Source organism: Harpia harpyja, chromosome 1 (genome assembly GCF_026419915.1).
Source record: "Harpia harpyja isolate bHarHar1 chromosome 1, bHarHar1 primary haplotype, whole genome shotgun sequence".
Taxonomy (NCBI): domain Eukaryota; kingdom Metazoa; phylum Chordata; class Aves; order Accipitriformes; family Accipitridae; genus Harpia; species Harpia harpyja.
In genome coordinates, this window is record NC_068940.1 from 24,030,138 (window position 1) to 24,049,267 (window position 19,130).

The 19,130-nt window shown below is 40.0% G+C and overlaps 1 protein-coding gene across 1 annotated transcript in view; it reads left to right on the forward strand.

Annotated features, from left to right (window-relative positions):
- Positions 1-19,130, forward strand: part of MYO10 (myosin X) — a 169,469-nt gene that overhangs the window by 93,813 nt on the left and 56,526 nt on the right. The window contains exons 5-19 of the mRNA XM_052781271.1: positions 3,347-3,481; positions 4,466-4,590; positions 5,499-5,512; positions 5,638-5,722; positions 6,395-6,498; positions 8,693-8,822; positions 9,762-9,880; positions 10,607-10,753; positions 10,939-11,039; positions 11,276-11,342; positions 12,745-12,837; positions 13,568-13,636; positions 13,822-13,904; positions 15,362-15,470; positions 18,632-18,712. Of these exons, the coding sequence (XP_052637231.1) occupies positions 3,347-3,481; positions 4,466-4,590; positions 5,499-5,512; positions 5,638-5,722; positions 6,395-6,498; positions 8,693-8,822; positions 9,762-9,880; positions 10,607-10,753; positions 10,939-11,039; positions 11,276-11,342; positions 12,745-12,837; positions 13,568-13,636; positions 13,822-13,904; positions 15,362-15,470; positions 18,632-18,712 (1,462 nt within the window). The remainder of the gene's footprint in view (positions 1-3,346; positions 3,482-4,465; positions 4,591-5,498; positions 5,513-5,637; positions 5,723-6,394; positions 6,499-8,692; positions 8,823-9,761; positions 9,881-10,606; positions 10,754-10,938; positions 11,040-11,275; positions 11,343-12,744; positions 12,838-13,567; positions 13,637-13,821; positions 13,905-15,361; positions 15,471-18,631; positions 18,713-19,130) is intronic.

The window sequence follows — 19,130 nt, forward strand, 5'->3', positions numbered from 1 at the left end:
TCTGTTATCATCTGATAGCCTGGCATTTTTGTTGTTGTTCGGCTTGAAAATCAATGTGAACCAAACTACTCTTTGGATGAGACCCAGACTTGTGATGGGAAGATGTTCTTATGAGACTGACACACCAAAATTCACATGTGTGTTTGACAAACTGTATTTGCTGAAGGGTTCTATTTTGTCTGTCTGTATCTGTCTTTGGGATTTTGAAGCCAGCAGACAGAACTGAGAAGTGATTTAGAGTAGTGTTGATACCGTCTCACTTGCATTACATCCTTCAGAATGAGGAGCGTCTCTCGGTGACCCCTTTTTCCTCTGCGTCAGTCCAGAGTCCAGACTGCTCTGCCCTTAGCGAGATGCCCTGCGTGGAACAAGTCATGGAGAAAGTCTAGAGATCTCTTAAGTGGGGGCCTTGTCCTTGTGGGTTGCTGTCACATTTAATATATTCACAATACTGAATGTAGTGATGTGGAATGAGCTGGGCACTTAAACTCATGGGGTGGAAAGGTTGCTGGAAAGGTTGGCTGTGCACTAAAAAATTCACCCTTTTATTGACCTTGGCAACTTCTTGTAGGCGTAGGCTTTCTAAGGAGGCTGAAACATTGATCCCACTTAACCTACTGTTAGTGTATGTACTGTAGGATTGAATAAACAACTTCAAAGTTTAGCATCCTTGTTCTTGATTTTTATCTTTTATTAATAATAACTGGTTTTAATAAAGCATTTTATAAAGGAAAAATGCAGAGCCAACTTGATGCACATAAAATTATGGGTCCTGAGCCAAGCAACACCATGCAGGAGTGAGATCTTACTGTTATGCCATCAGTAGTGATTGTAAAACTGAACCGAGTAGAACAGTTACTAGTAAATGAATAGAGAACATTGGGTAAATCCATCCTTTGCTCCTGTCTTGAGTATTTTGCACGAGCCTTTTTCCCCTTTGCTTGATATCCAGGAGGATTTTGTGGAACTGGAGGTGGTTCAGAGGTGAACAAAAAGGAGCAATCAAAAGTATAGGATGGTTCCGTATGTAGGAATGGCTAACGGAGACGGGCAGCTCAAATTGGGGGGGCTTATCCATGAAGTCATGCACAACAGAGAGAGTGAGCACTGGGATGAGTTGTTGGTTTCTCTTTCCAATACAAGAACTAAGGGACATCAATTGAAGCTAATAGGAGGGAGATCTGAAAGAAGACATGTTCATATGCTTTTCAAGGGAGTATGGCTAGAAACTAACGGAAGAGAAATCCACTGAGGGCTACAAGACACATAGAAACCAGGTTTAGATCAGGAACCCTCTGAACAGCAAATAACCGGAAGGTGGAAGAACACAGAAGGGAAGTATCGCATGTCTTCCCTGGGCATCTCCATTTGGCAACTGTCAGAGATGGGACACTGGGCAGGTAGATCTTTGGCCTGACCCAGTTCTGAGCTGCTCCTGTTCTAAGAAAAAAATCAAGAGCATATAATTGTGCATAATACCAACTGTACCAGAGATGGGCACAGGAAATACTTTTCCATCAGCTTTGAATATCTCACTTGTAGAATTGCTCTCGATTACGGTGTGATAACTTCCAGCTTCCATAGAACTACAGATGCTCCAGACCATGGGACAGAGGAAGGATGGTGTCAGTGAAAGAGCTCATGTCCTCCTTGGCACTCATATCTGTACTGTTGAGCTAGACGCTGCTCAGAGGGGGTGAAAATGTAGGCAGGAAGAGGTATGTATCACTTGATTTTTTGCAGGAGACAAGCGTGATGCAAGGGTTTGTGAAGCTCTTTCAAAACTAGTAGTAGAAATGTTTTGTACAAGGAGCGAGTGTTAAATACAGGGAATATTAAGTATTTGCTTTGTTGGCAAAGGAGTGAGTGAGGGTCTGCAAAGAGAAAGGGAACAAATACCGAAAAGGCAGGCGTCAAGGGTAAAACTAAATTAAAAATACTACAGAATTTGTTTGAGATGGTATAAGTATGATGGATGAATCATACTTGCTGGAACATATCAGCGGGTAGCATATCTTGTATGAAGTTTTAGGAAACATTTGATTCTTCTTGGGAAACATGTAAATCTCAGCTACAAAACTCCTATATCTCATTATGTTTTCTGAATGCTTCTTCCCTGATTATTTTTGTAATTGCTGGCATTCATTTGCAGGAAAATGCCATGCTGCTTTCTTGGGCTGTACCTTTCTTCTTTGCTTTCTACTAGAAAGCATCGTTATACTTTGCCGTAACCTAAAATCATCAGGGCCACCACTCAGCGATGGCACAACAAAAGACTGTCAGATAAACTAAGCTTGCTCCACAGGCCCAGTTCTACTCCATCAAAGTCAGTGACAAAACTCCTGCTTGCTACAATGAAAAGGGTAGGACAAGACCAAAATGTACCTCCTTCCATTGGCAGTAAACTGGAATTAGGCACAGTTTAATTAGGAATTAGGAAAACTAGGAATTAGGCTGCAGCTCAGGATATAATGCTATGACTTCAGATGAAAAGTAAGCAAACTAGGCGAACTTTAACCACAAGTTATGTTTCTTAATGGCTCATGGTGTGTTTTTAATTATAAGGCTACATAATTGAAGGGAAATGATATTGGGGAAATGAGCCAAATTTATACTTTCCCTTTTTAGAGTGTTGGTTTTGAAGAGAAATTGAGTATATTGCCTTCTGTTTGTATCAGCAAGATTGCTTATTAACAGTTTTATTTTAAAATCCCAATTTAGCATTATCAAATAGCCTTGTTCTGCTGTGGGTGAATATAAGAGGTTTTACATCTCTGATGATGATGAGAGGTGAAAATTGTATATTTTGAACTTGTGAATCTGGTTTATTTGGATGGGCATATAAAAAGTTTGTTTAAAGAATATGTTGCTCACTAAGAATATCAGTATTAATTATACTAGTAGCCTTTTTGTGTTGTGTTATTTTGCATTGGTGTTTCTAACCTTCTCCTTCTCACAGCAGGGCTCCCTTCTAGCCTTTCTCCCCAACTGTTGCCATGCCTTTGTTCTAACTTTGTTTTTCCGTGTTGGTGAGGATTGTTGCGTAGTTGTTTGTATTCAGAGGGCTTGTCATTGCCTCATGGTTGTTGTGTAGATCCTTACGCAATCAATGCCTTGAAATGCTGTCTGAACGGTGGTATGAAGTCTAAAGATAACTTGCATTTTGTGTTGAATGTCACATTCAGCAAGCTCAGAGGGGTATTCTGTTGCTGTTTGAGTATCATTTCTAATCACCCCAGTCTTCCTGACCTCCAGTAACTTAAGAGTTTGGAGGGCTGGCCAGACAGAGGGCTTTTCACCTGGCAGCTGGAACTGTGCAAACACTTTCCTTTTCTTCTTCTTTCAGCGGCGAAAGTGGTGCTGGTAAGACAGAAAGCACTAAGCTGATCCTCAAGTTCTTGTCTGCAATGAGCCAACATTCGCTGGAGCTGTCCTGCAGAGAGAAGACCTCCTGTGTGGAGCAAGCTATTCTTGAGAGCAGGTACTAGATCTTTCAATACACAGCTATTTTTTCCAGAAGACATAAGCCTTGTCATTGAAATAAGAGCTTGCAATGTAATTAAAGATGTGGGTGCATTTACTGAACAACAAAATGAATATTGGAAAGGGGGAAATTGTCCATTCAACAAAATTACCTGGCTGCTCTAGAGAGTTGCGAGCAAAGTGGTATATCTTCATGAAGCAAAAAGATGCAGAGTTTTGAAATGGATGATGATTTAGTGGTGGCTTTCATTTTTGTTTAGGGCTGAATTCAGATAATCAGGGTGAGGGAAATGGGTGATGGGAGGGAGAAACCATTGGTTTGGTTTATATAGCCTGAGGATGAGGTAGAACAAGATACAGCATGGTGAGGATAAAGTATGCAGGTAGTAAAAGCGTGCTCAGGAAAGGGAGGATAAGGAGAACTGATAAGACAGATGAGTTAATGCATCAGATAAATTGGACACACTCTACGCAAGCAAAAAAAAAAGTCTTTTAGTGTTCAAATGAAATAACACATGGTTCTAAACTATTTAAAAACAAAGACAATTTGAGATGCTATTACTTTTGTTTATCATCCTTCATCTCTGTTTTACCTGCTGTATCTTGATGTAAGTATTCTTTTTAATTGCCTTAGGACAAGGACTATTTTCCCTACATCTGTCTAGCAATTTGCATGTGCTGAGATTTCTTATTTCTGTAATTTGAGTACTGCAATGAGAATGGCATGAATCTTTTGAGCAGTTAGAGTTTAAGCTGCACAGTAGTTTGGTACTATTAATCTTCCCGTTGCTTGCATACTTGCATCTTTTGATAGAAAATTGAGATGCCCATTGTTAATAAATTGAGGATAATACTGAGTTATGTAGGCTGTGGCTGAGCAGGGTGTCAGAAGTGAGTGCTATTCCTTTCACCAGTCCCATGTGAAACCGTTGGCATGCTGGTCACACGTTAACGCTCTTGTCATTCTTCTGTGTTTTCACAGTCCAATTATGGAAGCTTTTGGCAATGCAAAGACTGTTTACAACAACAACTCAAGTCGCTTTGGGAAGTTTATTCAGCTGAACATCTGTCAGAAAGGAAACATTCAGGGAGGAAGAATTATAGATTGTATCCTCGTATGGTGATTTTACCCCTGTTTGCGGGCAGCCCCCGCATACCTCCTCTGTGGAGGGCTGAGAGAAAAGCGGCTCGCCCTTGTCTGTCCTTTCAGCTCACCCTGAAACACACACAATTAACTTGAGCTGATGTAGGTGGGAAAGGGAAGCAGTAACACCAAATTCTGCATGTGTTTGTGCACATGCACACATGCGTTTGTGGTGGGGTGGGGTTTATATACTCTTGGAGGACCAGAATTTTGTATTGCTACTGCTAGCACAGCTCATGTGCATGTTCCTATGTAGTGAGCTAAACCAGCCCGAGTTCTTGGGGATAACTTCAGTTGTTAGCTGTTTCCATCATTTATTAGACCCGAAGATAAGCTGCTTGCTTTTCTGGAAAAGCGCTTGAAAGAGCAGAGCTGCTGAATTTCTGCAGTGTGAGCCTGGGTGGGTCAAATCCTTGGATTTGTCCTGCATTTGGCAAAATTGGACTATGAGCCAGCTCCACCAGAGCACCAGAGGTGTGGGGATGAGGAATATACCAAGGGGATCCTATCTAGTGTTTTGAACATAAGCTGCTTTTGCAGTGGGACAAATTTCATCCTTAAAGCTGTTTCCAAGCTTTAGGGAAAAGAGAAAGGAAAGGAAAGCAGGTGTCATTTAAAACCCAGAGCATGACAAGTCCAGTTTTGGTGGGATGGAGGAGAAGGAGGTGTGGGAACACATTGGTATTAGAACTGCTGCAGTATTATCATTGCTGCTACTTTATTCATCTTGTTATGGCAGTAGGCACGTTGTAAGAAAAGACCATGATGCTCTTCCTATTGTCTCAAATGAAAGAAGGAAGATTATAAATAGCTTGTGCATTAATTGCTTTTTATTTTATTCCTTGACTGAAGTTTTTCTTCCTGGCTATAGATTTATTGGAAAAAGTAAGTTGATGTTTGCTTTTGCTCAGTTAATTTTGTTTTGATTTAATATTTTCTTTGAAATTGTGGATAAAAAACTTCTCCTTAAAAATGATTGCATAAATGGAAACTATTTTTTACTTTGACAGAATCGTGTAGTAAGACAAAACCCTGGGGAAAGAAATTATCATATATTCTATGCTCTGCTGGCAGGGATAGAAGAGAGAGAGAAAGGTGAGTGGCAAAGTGCAAGTCACACAACTGTAGTGGCTTTCTGCTAGCAGTCGGCCATGGTGACAGCAGTGGAGAATTTAACTGCAGAAACCCGCTAACCCAAGCAGAGAAATAGGTTATTTAGTCAGCTGGGACTCAGTGAGTGTGAATTTGAGCTTAACTTGATAAAGCAACCTGCTTAGTTGAAGAATGTTACCGAGCTGCCGGTAGTTTTTCTCCCAGCTTCTGCTGTGGCCCTGGGAAAATTACTTGGGGACAAACATGCCTCATTCCGTTCAAGCTGAATATTTTTGCTGGTACTAAATAACTCCACAGCAACAAAGAGAAATAATTCTTGTTCCTCTAATCCTCTCTCATAAAGAATAAATCCACTAACAAAAGAAATGACATTTGTATATGTGCAAAATTGCCTAAAGCTGTCTCGGCATCTCCCTTTGGGCCTGCTGTCTTTGCATGCTAAAAAGTAGAGTTAACTCCATTGTGCAGCTAAATGAAGCAAAAACCAGCAGAATAAAACCCCATATCTGATTTTAATATGAATTTGTTTTGTGCATCATCATAATTTCTGAGCAAATGTATTGTGAACTATTTAACTCTGACATAGTAATTTGTGGAGTGCTTTTGTTTGGGGATTTTGTTTTTTTCACTCGTCCTCTTTTCTCTCCTCATTAGATGCTTTTTACTTATCTGTACCGGAGAACTACCACTACCTGAATCAGTCTGGATGTATAGTGGATAAGACAATCAGTGACAAAGATTCTTTCAAGGAAGTCATTGTGAGTTGTTTCCCTAGTTCTTTATGCTTTAAAAATGCTGGCGGTTTAGGTGCGTTGAGGCCCATTGATGGAGCAGGGGACAAAGCCTTCTTCTGCTTACCTGCGCACGCAGCTCTCTCATTGAGGCACTAATCTTACAGGGACTTACATTTTCTCACAACACTTCACTGTCATTTTGAGCATGTCTTTACCTTCCCTCCAATATTTGATTTTTACTCTATCATTTCAAAGTGTGCTATAATTTAGTGAAATTATTACATTTTGGAATGAAAAGAATGTCAGTTGGGAAGATGGTAAGGCATTTACATGCTTTTGCCCTTCCTTGCATTGTTTTATATTACAGCTATGTCTGCTTCCACTGTTTTTCCATCCTAAAGCTTTGCCCAGACGTAGCATCTACTGGGTTGAGTCCGCAGTGCAGCACATGGGGAGCGAAGCACCTCGGCTTTTGTGACTCTTTAAGTTGCAGCTGGGAAATCCATTTGTATGGAGTAACTTAGACAATAGACTTGAAGAAAATGTATACACAGATTAAAAACCAGGTCCTGATGGTGTCTTTCTCTGAATGGCTTTATATCTTATACCCATGCCAATTAGCTACAGCAATTTGTCTGTACTGAGTGTTAGGATAATTGCTACTTGCTTACTATATCATTGAGGTGATACGTGTTAGATTTAAAAAATCAGACAAAATATTTGGTTTTATGCCCTTCACCAAACTATTTTTGCTTAGCTACGTTAATCTCTTTGCCAAATTGACAAATCAACGTGTAGAGGATGCAGCAGTTATTTTTAGTGTAAAAAACCCTCATATAGTATGGCGGAAGGAGGTGTTGGAAACTTATCTATATTATAGTCACATGCTTAAGTTGATTAGCATGATATTTAATTTGTGCTAATCATACCAGGGGAGGCAGAGCATGAAATCAGCTGGGCAGGTGACGTTTGTGTGCTGCCCGCAGTGCGGGCAGGCTTGGAGCACTGGCTGAGACTGCCAGGCTGCATTCCCAGAACAGGAGGCAGGCAGGAGCCCTGCAGTTCACCCTTGTCTGTCTTTTCCTATTATAGTCATCTCCTTTGCCTATTTTTATTGTGGTTTAAGTCCCAGAAATGTTACTTAAGTGAAACGTTTTCATAGGAGACAAGGAGGAACTGCACGGTGAGCGTGGAGATGAACTCCTAGTGCTGCTGCCTTTCTTAGAGCTCTGTTGTGAAAGGTCGTCCATACAAAATAAACCTTCAACCATTATCTTTTCTCTGCTTTTAATTGTGGGATGAGTCTGAGGCTTTTCCATTTGTAATTGATGATTTATGAAAGATAAAATGTGTCACGTGTCATCTGTCAGACACCTGCAGTGACTGTAACATGATGAGTCTAACTGTAAGGGTATAAAACTGTGATCTGGACTCAGATAGGCTCATATTAAACCCAAATTTGGGAAATTCTGGTAATTTCAAGAGGCATACGATTGCTTACCCCATCTATGTCAGAGAAAAGCATATGTTCCTCCTCTTTGTTTTAATATTCCTTTAGATGGAGATTTGCTGTTCTCCTCATTTACATAGTTAAGCCTTGATCGTTGCCATATTGGTGATTCATAGATTCAACATATTTTACGTAGATCTCTTTTTCTTGCTCAGTTTTGCTGTAAGATGTCAGACCACACTGGTAAGATATGTGTTTGGGCTTCATGGCTTGCCCAGAATATGCTGCAGAAGGCCTCCTCTGAATTCTCCGTGGCTGAAACAACAAGTGAGCAAATCTTACATGTTGCTGTGTTTCCTCCCCTATGCCTTGCTACCTACAAGGCTAATTGGCAACATTTGGTAAAAATACAGAGGAGGTTATCAGATGCAATTTCATTAATTTGCATTAGTATCTGATGCACGACTCAGTAGGGCATTCCAATATTTATACAATTTTAATGAAGAATTTGAAAGCAAATTATAGCATCCTTACAGCATCAAAAGGAGATTTCTTAAAACCAGAGTGATACTTAGATGTTCAAGATGTCCCCGTCATGTCTTACAGTGTGTTTGATTTGGGATGAAACCAAAGGAATTAACTCCTGCCAGCCCTCTGTCAGCCCCGACTTGCTTTTGTAAGGCCTGACAACACCGTTGGTGGGTTTGTCCTTGTCCCCATTTTTGAGTCAGTGTGCATGTTATTGAAGAAGCTTACGTGTCATTCCAGACTGCAATGGAAGTGATGCAGTTCAGCAAGGAGGAGGTGCGAGAAGTTTTGAGGCTGTTGGCTGGCATTTTGCATCTAGGAAATGTTGAGTTCATCACTGCTGGTGGGGCACAGGTGTCCTTTAAAACAGGTGAGAAGGCTGTGCAGCCAAATGTAAATGTTTCTTGAGGTTGTGAAAGCTATATTTTTTGCTGGTATATCTGACCATAGCAAGGACAAACAGTGAAAGGGTCTTACTGCTTTTTAGCATCTGAAAATGTTGATTAAAATGTTATTTTTGTTTTTTTTGACAGATAAGGCAAACTAGTCTGCTGCTGCATGCTAGGTCTTAATTAGGGAAGACCTTGGGCACATATTTATTCCATTAATAGTAGTGAAATTCCATTTTAATTTAATTCTTTTTTTGAAATATTCTCAAGTTGATAAAACATAAGTGCTCAAGTATGTTCCTTAACTGATATCTCCACCGAAGGTATCTTTTGTTAGAGTTTTCAGTACTTCAATTACAAATCTGAAGGTATGAGCTGGTATGTGTAAAGATTGGGCTGGTGAGCATTTTAAATGTTTGTTCAAATATGGCAATAAAGAGTAGCATTACATACTGCTTTATATACCACATTATAGCAAAATTGCAAATTGAAGTATGCATGTAAGAAAAAAAATTTCATTGGTTTTCTTTATCCTCATCATCCCGAGGGAAGCTGAAGCGCATTCATGAGGACAAAGAGTGAATTACTGTTTGTTTCTGGAAAAAATGTTAGTGCAAGCAGTAGATTATTTGAATCCTTGACATGTAACATTAAGAGGAAAATAAGTATTTGTGACTTACTTGTGATGAATTTCTACTGCTAAATTCCTTCAGTTGTGCATATTTATGATACCGTGCCTTTTTATGAGCAGCAAAAACGTATGCTAGAGTTTCTAGTTGTGTTTTTATCTCTAATCCCCATCATTTTAGAAGCATCTTAAATGGTGGTGGTAGTAATAATAATAATAATACTACAACAAATTAGTGTCATAACATTATACATTTAAGGACATATTTGTATTTGTCTCTTTCTTTTGCCAGCTCTGGGTAGATCTGCTGAACTGCTGGGGTTGGACTCCACACAGCTAACTGAAGCGTTGACACAGAGGTCAATGATACTCAGGGGAGAAGAAATCCTAACACCTCTTAGTATACAACAGGTAAAGGCGTCTCGGTTTTGACGTGTTTTGGGGGTCTGTTAAATATATGGCTCGGTCTTCAAGTCCAGGGAAATCATTGGTCACTCAGGAACAGAAGCTTAGCTCATGCATCAGAGTTGCTATCAAATATACTACATAGTTTTTTGGGGAAGGATATATTAGACTTTTAGAAATCTCTGTAGATCCCATCTTATCTTTCTGGCCAGGGCTTGTAGCTTGGCTGTTGTTATTCTTATTAAGCCAGATTGCTTACCATTTTTTTCAGATTCTTATCTTGTAGGCTGATATTTTTCATTATGGACATTTGTGTCAGGTGGGCATTTTTGAAAACTTTCAGCAGAACAATTTTATTATTTACAAAAAGGGGATTAGAAATAGGTGTACAAAACATCATGCTTACCTCTAGAAAGGGGTAAATTAAGGTGCTATTTCCTTTTCTTTTCTTCCTCCACACCTTAAGTTTATAATTTCCTAATTTTTGAATGCTTTAGCCTTGAAAGGTAATTTTAAAGCCACATAGGTGTACAGCTCATAACTTACACTGTTAAAGCTTAAATCGTGATGCTCTGTAGCTGTTAATACAATTGCTGTCAAGGTACATAGGAATACAAACCTACTTGCATTATACATTGCTTTATGCTGTGCAAAGGATGCTGACCAGCAAAGTTTGATAAGTTCTCAGTTGCAGGGGTGATTGATACATTGTGTATTCCTTCTTTAATGCAGGCAATAGACAGCAGAGATTCTATGGCTATGGCACTTTATTCTCAGTGTTTTGCTTGGGTCATTAAGAAAATCAACAGCAGAATCAGGAGCAAGGAAGACTTCAAGTCCATTGGAGTTTTGGACATATTTGGGTTCGAAAACTTTGAGGTAGGTTTCAAAAGTTTGTTCAGATGGATTGTCTGTTATTTATGCTTCATTGTTCTACGTATCTTTGTCATCTTCACTGGAACTTGATTATTAAACATGTTATGACTTAAACCAGAACCAGTTCCTTGTTTGCAAAGTAAAATACTTGGAGTGTATGCATTTTTGAAAATTTCTTGTCTCTTTAGGTAAACCGTTTTGAGCAGTTCAATATTAACTATGCAAATGAAAAGCTTCAGGAGTATTTCAACAAGCACATCTTTTCCTTGGAGCAACTGGAATACAGCAGGTAAGAGATATAGATGAAATTTGGAAGAATTTTGAAAATTATCAGTATTCACTTGAAATTGGGGTTCCCAGCTACCTTAGCTTCCTTTGAAAATCTCTGTCTGGAGCTGTGTATTTTTTCAAAGCAAGCAGATTTTGCTCTGATTTGCAAGACAAATAGGTCAGCTCATCCTGTTCCTATATTTAAAATAATTTCATTGTAGTTGTCAATATAAAGGCCCTCCTTATTTTCCTTAGGGAAGGACTAATTTGGGAGGATATTGACTGGACAGACAATGGAGAGTGCTTGGATCTTATTGAAAAGGTAATAACCAATATGATATTGGTACCTATTTCTAGTTTTTGTTCTGAGGTAATACGTCTTTAAAACACTTGCCAACACAAAGAGCAAGTGAAGAGAATGGTGGATCTTGCATGTTTAAATAGTGAACTTTTACTCAGATCATTTTCACGCATGGATATATTATAGATTATATTGTATGCTCAATATATGTATCTTTCCTTGTAGTAACTTTTAACAGTGTATGTTTATATACAAAAGCAATATTTGGAGATGATTAAATAGAATAGAAAGAGGGGGCAGAAAGAATGGCAGTGTCTTGCTCCCGTAATGGCTTTTCATGGGATGTGGGTAATCTTCATTTGCTGCCTGCCAATTTTGGCTTCATCCATAATTTTGTTTGTGTTCTGATTTGTACTAAAGGAACATGTAAAAGAGCATGAAGTTTCTGCAAAGTTAGTGGTAGGAACATTAGCGGTGAGGGGCAGATGAAGTGTGAGTTCACTGCATAGAAATTACAACTCCAGCGGGATGACAAAGCCGAAGTTCTATATCTTTTCATCCATGTTCACTTCTGCCAGCAGTACAAGCGGGCTGCCTGAGTTTATCTCCGTAGCGGGGTGTGTGGCTGCATGAGTTTAGACGACTACAGATACTGATGGCAGCGGGAGGGTATCCAGCTGCCAGGACGTGACTGCAGTCAGGACAGTGTGGTTTGCTGGGAGCTGCGCTGGGCCCATGGGAAGTGGCTTATTAAAATGTGCACCTGGAGAACTGTGTTTTTCTGAAGAGGTTGTATCAGCCTGAAGCTTGCTGGACACATTAATTAACTGCGGGGTAGCTTGCTTTGTTTACCACCTCTTCTAGTAGGAGAAGTAGGGAACATCAAAGGAAATGACACAGAGGCATACGCAAAGCAAAGGGAGGTTGTGTTTCACACAGTGCCTAGTCAAACTGTGTCTCTTTTGTTGTTCCCCTGGGCACTGTGGGTGCTAAAAGTTTGCATTGGTTCAACAACTAAGTAGATAATTTTATGGAAGACAAATTTTTGAAAGGCTGTTTACACAAATTCCTCATATTTAAGGGACTCTTGATCACTGGAGATCTTGGAGGCTGGGGATATATTCTGGGGCAAAGTCATTGTATGCACCTAAAAACTGTCTACATCAGGAGAACCATTGCTTCTTCCAGTAGCTGCTTTTTCTTTATTTTGCCCATGTATCATATGCTGTATTTTTCAAAAGGAGTGTTGCCAGAAAAGCAGGATTGCAGTCCTCTACAAGAGAGGGGTTTTAGTCATGTCCGGGTGGTTTTGCGCCTCTCTGCACACAACAACTTCAAGGACTTTGTGATTTTTCCAAACTGGGGACAATGTCTGTGTCCATCTGTGCAGTAATTCATTTTCTGCCTCTTCTTGTTTTTCTAGAAACTGGGGCTGCTGGCACTCATCAATGAAGAGAGCCATTTTCCTCAAGCTACTGACTCCACCTTGCTGGAGAAGTTGAATACCCAGCATGCTGTACGTGATGTTTTGCTCACGTTTTCTGTGCAAATTATGGAGGGTCTCTTTGCTTCTGTAGAAATTCATGGTTCAAATATATGGTTGCGTAGTTAATAGAGGCTGTTTTGGATGTGATCCAACTTCCATGGCAATCTGTATCATTTACTGTCAAGACTGAGTCCGTTACCTGGAAGAATATATCCTTGTTACTGTCCAGTTAAAGGTTTCCATATTGGTGATTAAGCCAAATTCTGCTCTTAGAGCTCTGACAACCTGCAGTAACTCAGATTACTTAGATCTTCAATTTCCCTTGATGTCAGTTACCGAAAGGCTGCTGTTTCCTCCATCCAGATTAGTGTTACCTTTATTTGTGATCCTAGAATTATTTTCAAGAATTTCTGGGATACAAGCATATCCACAAATCTTCGTAACTGCCAGTTTAAGACAGAGCCTTCTTTTTCAGAGTGCCTTTAATAGGATGGTTCTGCCAGATGGGTTCAGGTTTAGTATAATGCCTTTTTAGATACTATAAATCTGTTATTACTGCATTTGAAGCAGCCCAGACTAACAAATCCTATTATCGTTATAAGTTGGTTGTTTGCTTTTGGAGCAGTAATCTTCCAGGGAGTTCACTGAAGACAGTGGTTTGTTTAGGTCTGGGTTGAGGGGATAATGTGACCCTTTTTATCATTCCACTCCCTGACCCCCTCCCCCAAATATTTTTCTCTTTTCTTTCCCCTCCAATTAGAACAATCCTTTTTATGTAAAACCAAGAGTTGCTGTTCACAACTTTGGAGTGAAGCATTACGCTGGGGAGGTAATTTTCTTTTCTTTATTTGCTGAAATTATTCCAAACGGAGTTTTCATTAGCTTAATTTTACCCTGAGGCTGCTCAAAATTAACTAAAGCACTCTGTTCCCTCAGCACTTTTTACAGTACCGCTCTTGTGAGAGGTGCCTGACTACTTGGCTTGTTGTTTGAATCAGCTCTGTTTCCTGCTAGGTCCAGTACGATGTCAGGGGGATCTTGGAGAAGAACAGAGATACTTTCAGAGATGATCTCCTGAACTTGTTACGTGAAAGCAGGTACATTTCCGCGATTTTTGTTTATGACATGATGTTAAGGGGTGTCTTATCACCTAATTCTGCCAGGGTTTATCACCTAATTCTGCCAGAGTTTGAATATGTTAGATGTTGCATAGCATCAGACCTTGACAGAGTTGAAATGAGTATAGAAGAAATATGAGAGGTGCCTGTAAGCAGATCTGACTGTAATCGGTTCTCACAAAGTCAGGTTTTCCTACATTGTACAGTACCTCGTCCCTGTTTGGTCCAGAGGGTTGCTAGAGAGCTCACTTGCTGCTCAGTGGTGAGTAAGGATGCTGAAAGCTGGTGATGGTTTTTAACTGTTTCAGGGTGCCTCGCAGGCAGCATGCGTGTGGCTTTTTTTCTTCACATACAGCCTGATTTGCTTGTATTTCTGGCATTCCCTAATTTGGTTGAAAGCTTAGTGGCAGGGACCTACCACAGTACAAATTGCTATATAGTAATTGCTTCAAAAGGAGAATTTCTATGAAGATTTATGTTACTGAAAGTCTGAACTTGGATGTCTTTGGTACCTGCATGCGTCCTGTCATTCTGCTGTGTAAGGTCTCAGGATCCTTACAGTGGTACACCGTGAGCCGGGGCGGTACCACGTCCCTTTTTGTAGGCGCGTGGTTGAGACTCCAGGACACACCGAGGGGTGACAGAAGAGGAGGGAGCTGAGCCTGCGTGTTGCTGCCCTCACCCATCCCATCCAGTCATCCTGCCTTGCTGTGCGAGTTGCTTGTTTGTAAATCCCTTAAGCCCTTCTGTGCAGGGGAAACTGTTAATAAGGGTTTCCCTCTCTGTGTTGTTTGTTCTGGTTTCATGACATATCTGACATAACCTCTGTCAACTGAAGTATGTAGGTAAAAGTAATAAATGAGTTCAAGCTGCGGGGCCTGGTTTTGCTCTTGCAGCAACATCTGTCTGGAGCTCAAGTTAAAAGGTCTGTGTTTCTGTAGAAGTGGTAAGAGAAGGATACCTGACTGATAGGGTGGAAAACAGCATACACAGCTGGTATCTGAAAGTGAGGCTCATGTGGGTGGTTATTTTCTGTTATGGCCCCAAACAAGCTGGAAGTCTTGTTTTTCAGTCTTTGTTCAGGTATGGTTCCCATTACAGTCAGCTGGAGTTTTGGTTGAGTGAGTGGAATAAAATGCAGTAAGGACTCTAGAACTTCACACTTGATTTCCCTAATGATGTGTTGGGAGTGGAGAAGAAAGAACCTCCTTGTTTTGTTTTGCTTTGTTTTGATTTGGGGGTTTTTTTCTCCCCTGCATAAATGCTGCAAAGGCAAAATCTATTGCTTACTAAAGATTATAGAGAAAATCAATAAGCATTTTTTGGATGGAGGAGCTGCTTTCTAAAGGACAGCGCTTTCTTTGCATTCTATAGTGGTAAGCCTCATAATCTATTGAGATACACTTTAGAGATATTCTTTTTCTTTCCCGTTTCAGTCTTGATTTCATCTACGATCTATTTGAACATGTTTCAAGTCGCAACAATCAAGACACTCTTAAATGTGGAAGCAAGCACCGAAAACCCACTGTCAGTCTCCAGTTCAAGGTTAGTTAATGTGTTGTCTCTGCTCTGTAGCAAATCAGTGATAGATAAACCCTGTTCAGTAAAGAACAGTTGCAGATTAAAACAGGCAGCATCAAAACATTGCTGTCTCTTCTATGAAAATGCATTTACTAAGCAACTGATTGGCCATACTAGCTAGCTTCAAGCAGACACTAACCTTTGCATCACACCATCCGCACCAAACTCCTGTTGCTTTCCACTTGCTTATTTGTCCTTATTTTAAAGCACATCTATGAAGTTGGCGTCTCTCGTCCCCGTTTTTTTCTAATCTAAAACGAACCACAAAATCGCACAAAGCCTTACAGCAGTGCCTATATGCTAAGAAAAATAAGTACTGAATAAATACCTCATTAAGGTGTTGCCTTGCTTTTTAACTTAAAGCTTGGAAAGCATTTTTATTAAACACCTTTTTATGAGGCTTTATAGCCCTCCCATCAAAAATGGCACCAAATTGAAATCTCGCATAAAGTCTATCTGCAAATTATTTAAAAGAGAAAGATTGGCACAAAACCTTCTCTAAATTGCATGAGTACAAGTCTGGATTAGTTGTCTTTCATTTTGTTTGAATTAATATACGTTTGCACTGTTCGTTCACTTTTTTTTTAAAAAAGGGAGCAGACTCAAAGCCCTTGAGGGCAGATTTTATCCTAATAGACTATTGCTAACTGTTGGACAGAACAGCAAGGAGTGTATGCTGGGGCACGCACAGTGTCTTTTATTAAAAAACACTATTGTTATATTCCCTGGACAGCTTGCTTTGTGCCACCATCGCTCATCTCAGGCAATACCCGCTTCTTGTGGTGCGGTGGTATTATTTGCTAGCTCTCTGGGACAGCAGAAGTTACTGTTTCCACTTAGTCATTTGTACCTGTGCAAAGTAGACCTTTAAGATGTTACTGTATAAAAATCGACCATATTTTTGCACCCACTTTGCAAGGTAGAACATAATGTAGAGTTTCCTCTCGTCTCTGTCAGGGCCCCCCCAGGCAACTTAAAGCATGATGAAACATGAGATCAAAACATTGTTGTCTCTTATCTAAAACTGCAGTAACTGACCATTAACCAGCTGGGCTGCTTTACAAGAGGTTGACCTTAGCATCATCCTGTCCCCAAAGAATTAGGTTGGGTGTTTTTTCCATTTTAAAGCCTTCCAGGGATTAGTCTATCTCATTTCAACTGAAGATAAGAACTTTGCCTTCACAGTTTTATTCTCATGATAGGTTGGTTAACTTTTCTTTTCATTTGACAGCCTGCCTAATGTGGGCCTGGGGGTACACACAGAATAGCTGAGGTTAGATACCATCTGTTTCAGCCTATTGCTTAAAGCAGGGCAAACTTCAGATTAGCTTGTAACCTGACAGTGATTTAGAGGCTTGCAGCACTATGCAGAATCTGGCTGTCTGTACCACAGATCAATGTGAAAATAGGTTAAATCGTTTTTGTTTAGACTGACGAACTTTTCCAGTCACTCTAAGTAGTAGCCTGTGTTGAGAGAACTGGCTTAGTTGTCCATAGAGGTTGTAATGTTCACACGGGTTTAGTATAGATGAAGCCTTTACTTTTTGAAGCTGTAAATATTTGTCTTTACATAAAAATACTTGTATTTGTATCTTCTGGCTGTTTAATGTCTGCTGCCCCCGACTCCTGGTCCATAGGCTGGCAAAGGCAAACAAACCAAGAACTATCATTTATGTTCCTAGTTACTTTACCATTTGCTTCCTTTGCTCTGTACCAGTTCTTGTGCACAGCCACAACTCTGCCTGTTGCCTTTATCACTTCATGTTTAATCATCAAAAAAGCCCTTGGTTTGCAGATTAAAGCAAGAATTTGTTGTAACAGACTGCCATTGGCAGTTTCGCTCCCAAACATATGGTAGGATGCACAGTGTTGCTCTTTTAAAAAGTGAATTTTCTGTCTCCTTGGCAGCCTGCTCTGTATTCTCTCTGCTGCCTGGCACACAGTGCCACCTTTGAGGGGTGAAACAGTATCATTGCTAGCTTTCTGGGCTCTTCAGAGTCTCAGCTCCCCTCCTATACAGTCATTTGTATCTCTGCAAAGTAAATGCAAGACTTCAGTTTAAAATGGTTTATCATACTTAATGATACAGAATGAGGCGAGTTGGAATAAGGTATGGAATGACGGCTCAGGCAGGAAAGGGGCGGATGTGTAATTAAAGTAATAATCATAAAAGGACTGAGGGATTTTTTTTTTATTTTTATCTCCAGGCTGAGGTTCAGACAACTGATAGTCTAAATGTGTATTGGGTCATTCAGAGTTCTAAAACTAGGAAAACCCCCATGTTTTCTTCCATGTTTTTTTTAGCTGAACCTTATAATCTCTCTTTTTATTGTTAAATGCAATTGGCTATCACATGAAATAACTGTGAAACTGTCTGCTTAATGCTGTTAGTGTTGTCTTTCAGCAAGATGAGTTTTCTTTACCACTCTATCCTCTACTCAATTTTTGTTAATTTCAGGAGGGGAACATTTTAAAACCTAGTGTTGGTAAAACAATGTCTACTGTATTCTAAACTCCTTTTTCAGAATTTTTTAATATTTCTTCTACCCTCTTGTTGACTTACATTTATTATCAGAGTGTCCTTTTAGCAAGAAAGGTTGAGACCACACAGGAGGGAGGAAGTCCCTGTACAAAAATGCTGCTGATGGCAGGGAAAATGGAAAATGAGTTGGTGTGGGGTGGTTGAAAAGAGGAAATCTGGTTTTGTGGGTATTTTAGTTTTACCTTAGACCCCTTATCCTTCCTTTTGACTTGCTCGAGTTTAGCAATTTGGGAATGTGGATCCTAAGTCTTAAGCAGTCATTCAGAAGATCCCTGAAACAGCAACTTCCCCATTTGGTGTTTCCTTATGAACAGTTTTCTTCATATCAATCTGTATATCTTGTTCACTGTAAAACAGTGATGATAGTTTTGATCAGAAGGGCAGGTGGAAGAAACAAACATGCATGTATTGATTCTGTATGTTCACAAGCAAGAGCTTATACGGTACAGTACTTTCTGGTGTATACCACTAGGTGTTGCAGTTAGATATTGTCTGCAATGCTAAGCTGCAAGAGCTTTTGCCGGGGTATGTTGCTTGTACAAAAAGTCAGCTTGTGAAGTGCTGTCTTCTACCTGTGTTTTAGGAATCGCTGCATTCTTTAATGGCGACGCTGAGTTCTTCAAATCCTTTCTTTGTTCGGTGCATCAAACCCAACGTGCAGAAGGTAAGATTGAAAATCACGCCCGTCTTTTCTATACGTCTCAGGCCTAGTCTTCCACTGCCTGTGTGGTTATTTACCGCTGTGTGAAGCAGAGGGTAGTGTTCTTCACTGACTTTGTAAAAGGCTTTGCAAGGTGAAGGCACTGGGAATGGCTTTTGATTTTTTTTTTTTTTTTAAATGTGTGTTGTGTCTTTGGGCACCTTTTTAATAGTCATTGCTCACAGCTGATAAATGACTGGCTCTAAGGATGGTTATAAAAGGAAGGTAGAAGGCTGCACTGCACATTTAACAATTCTGTGAGAGCCTTTTAGGAAGAAAATGTCAAAACTGCAAAGTTTGTTTTAAATCACTAGAGGTAGTGAATGGTGGTGCATATAGCAAAACTGGTGTGAATGACCGACTGTCATCAGACTCTTAGTCT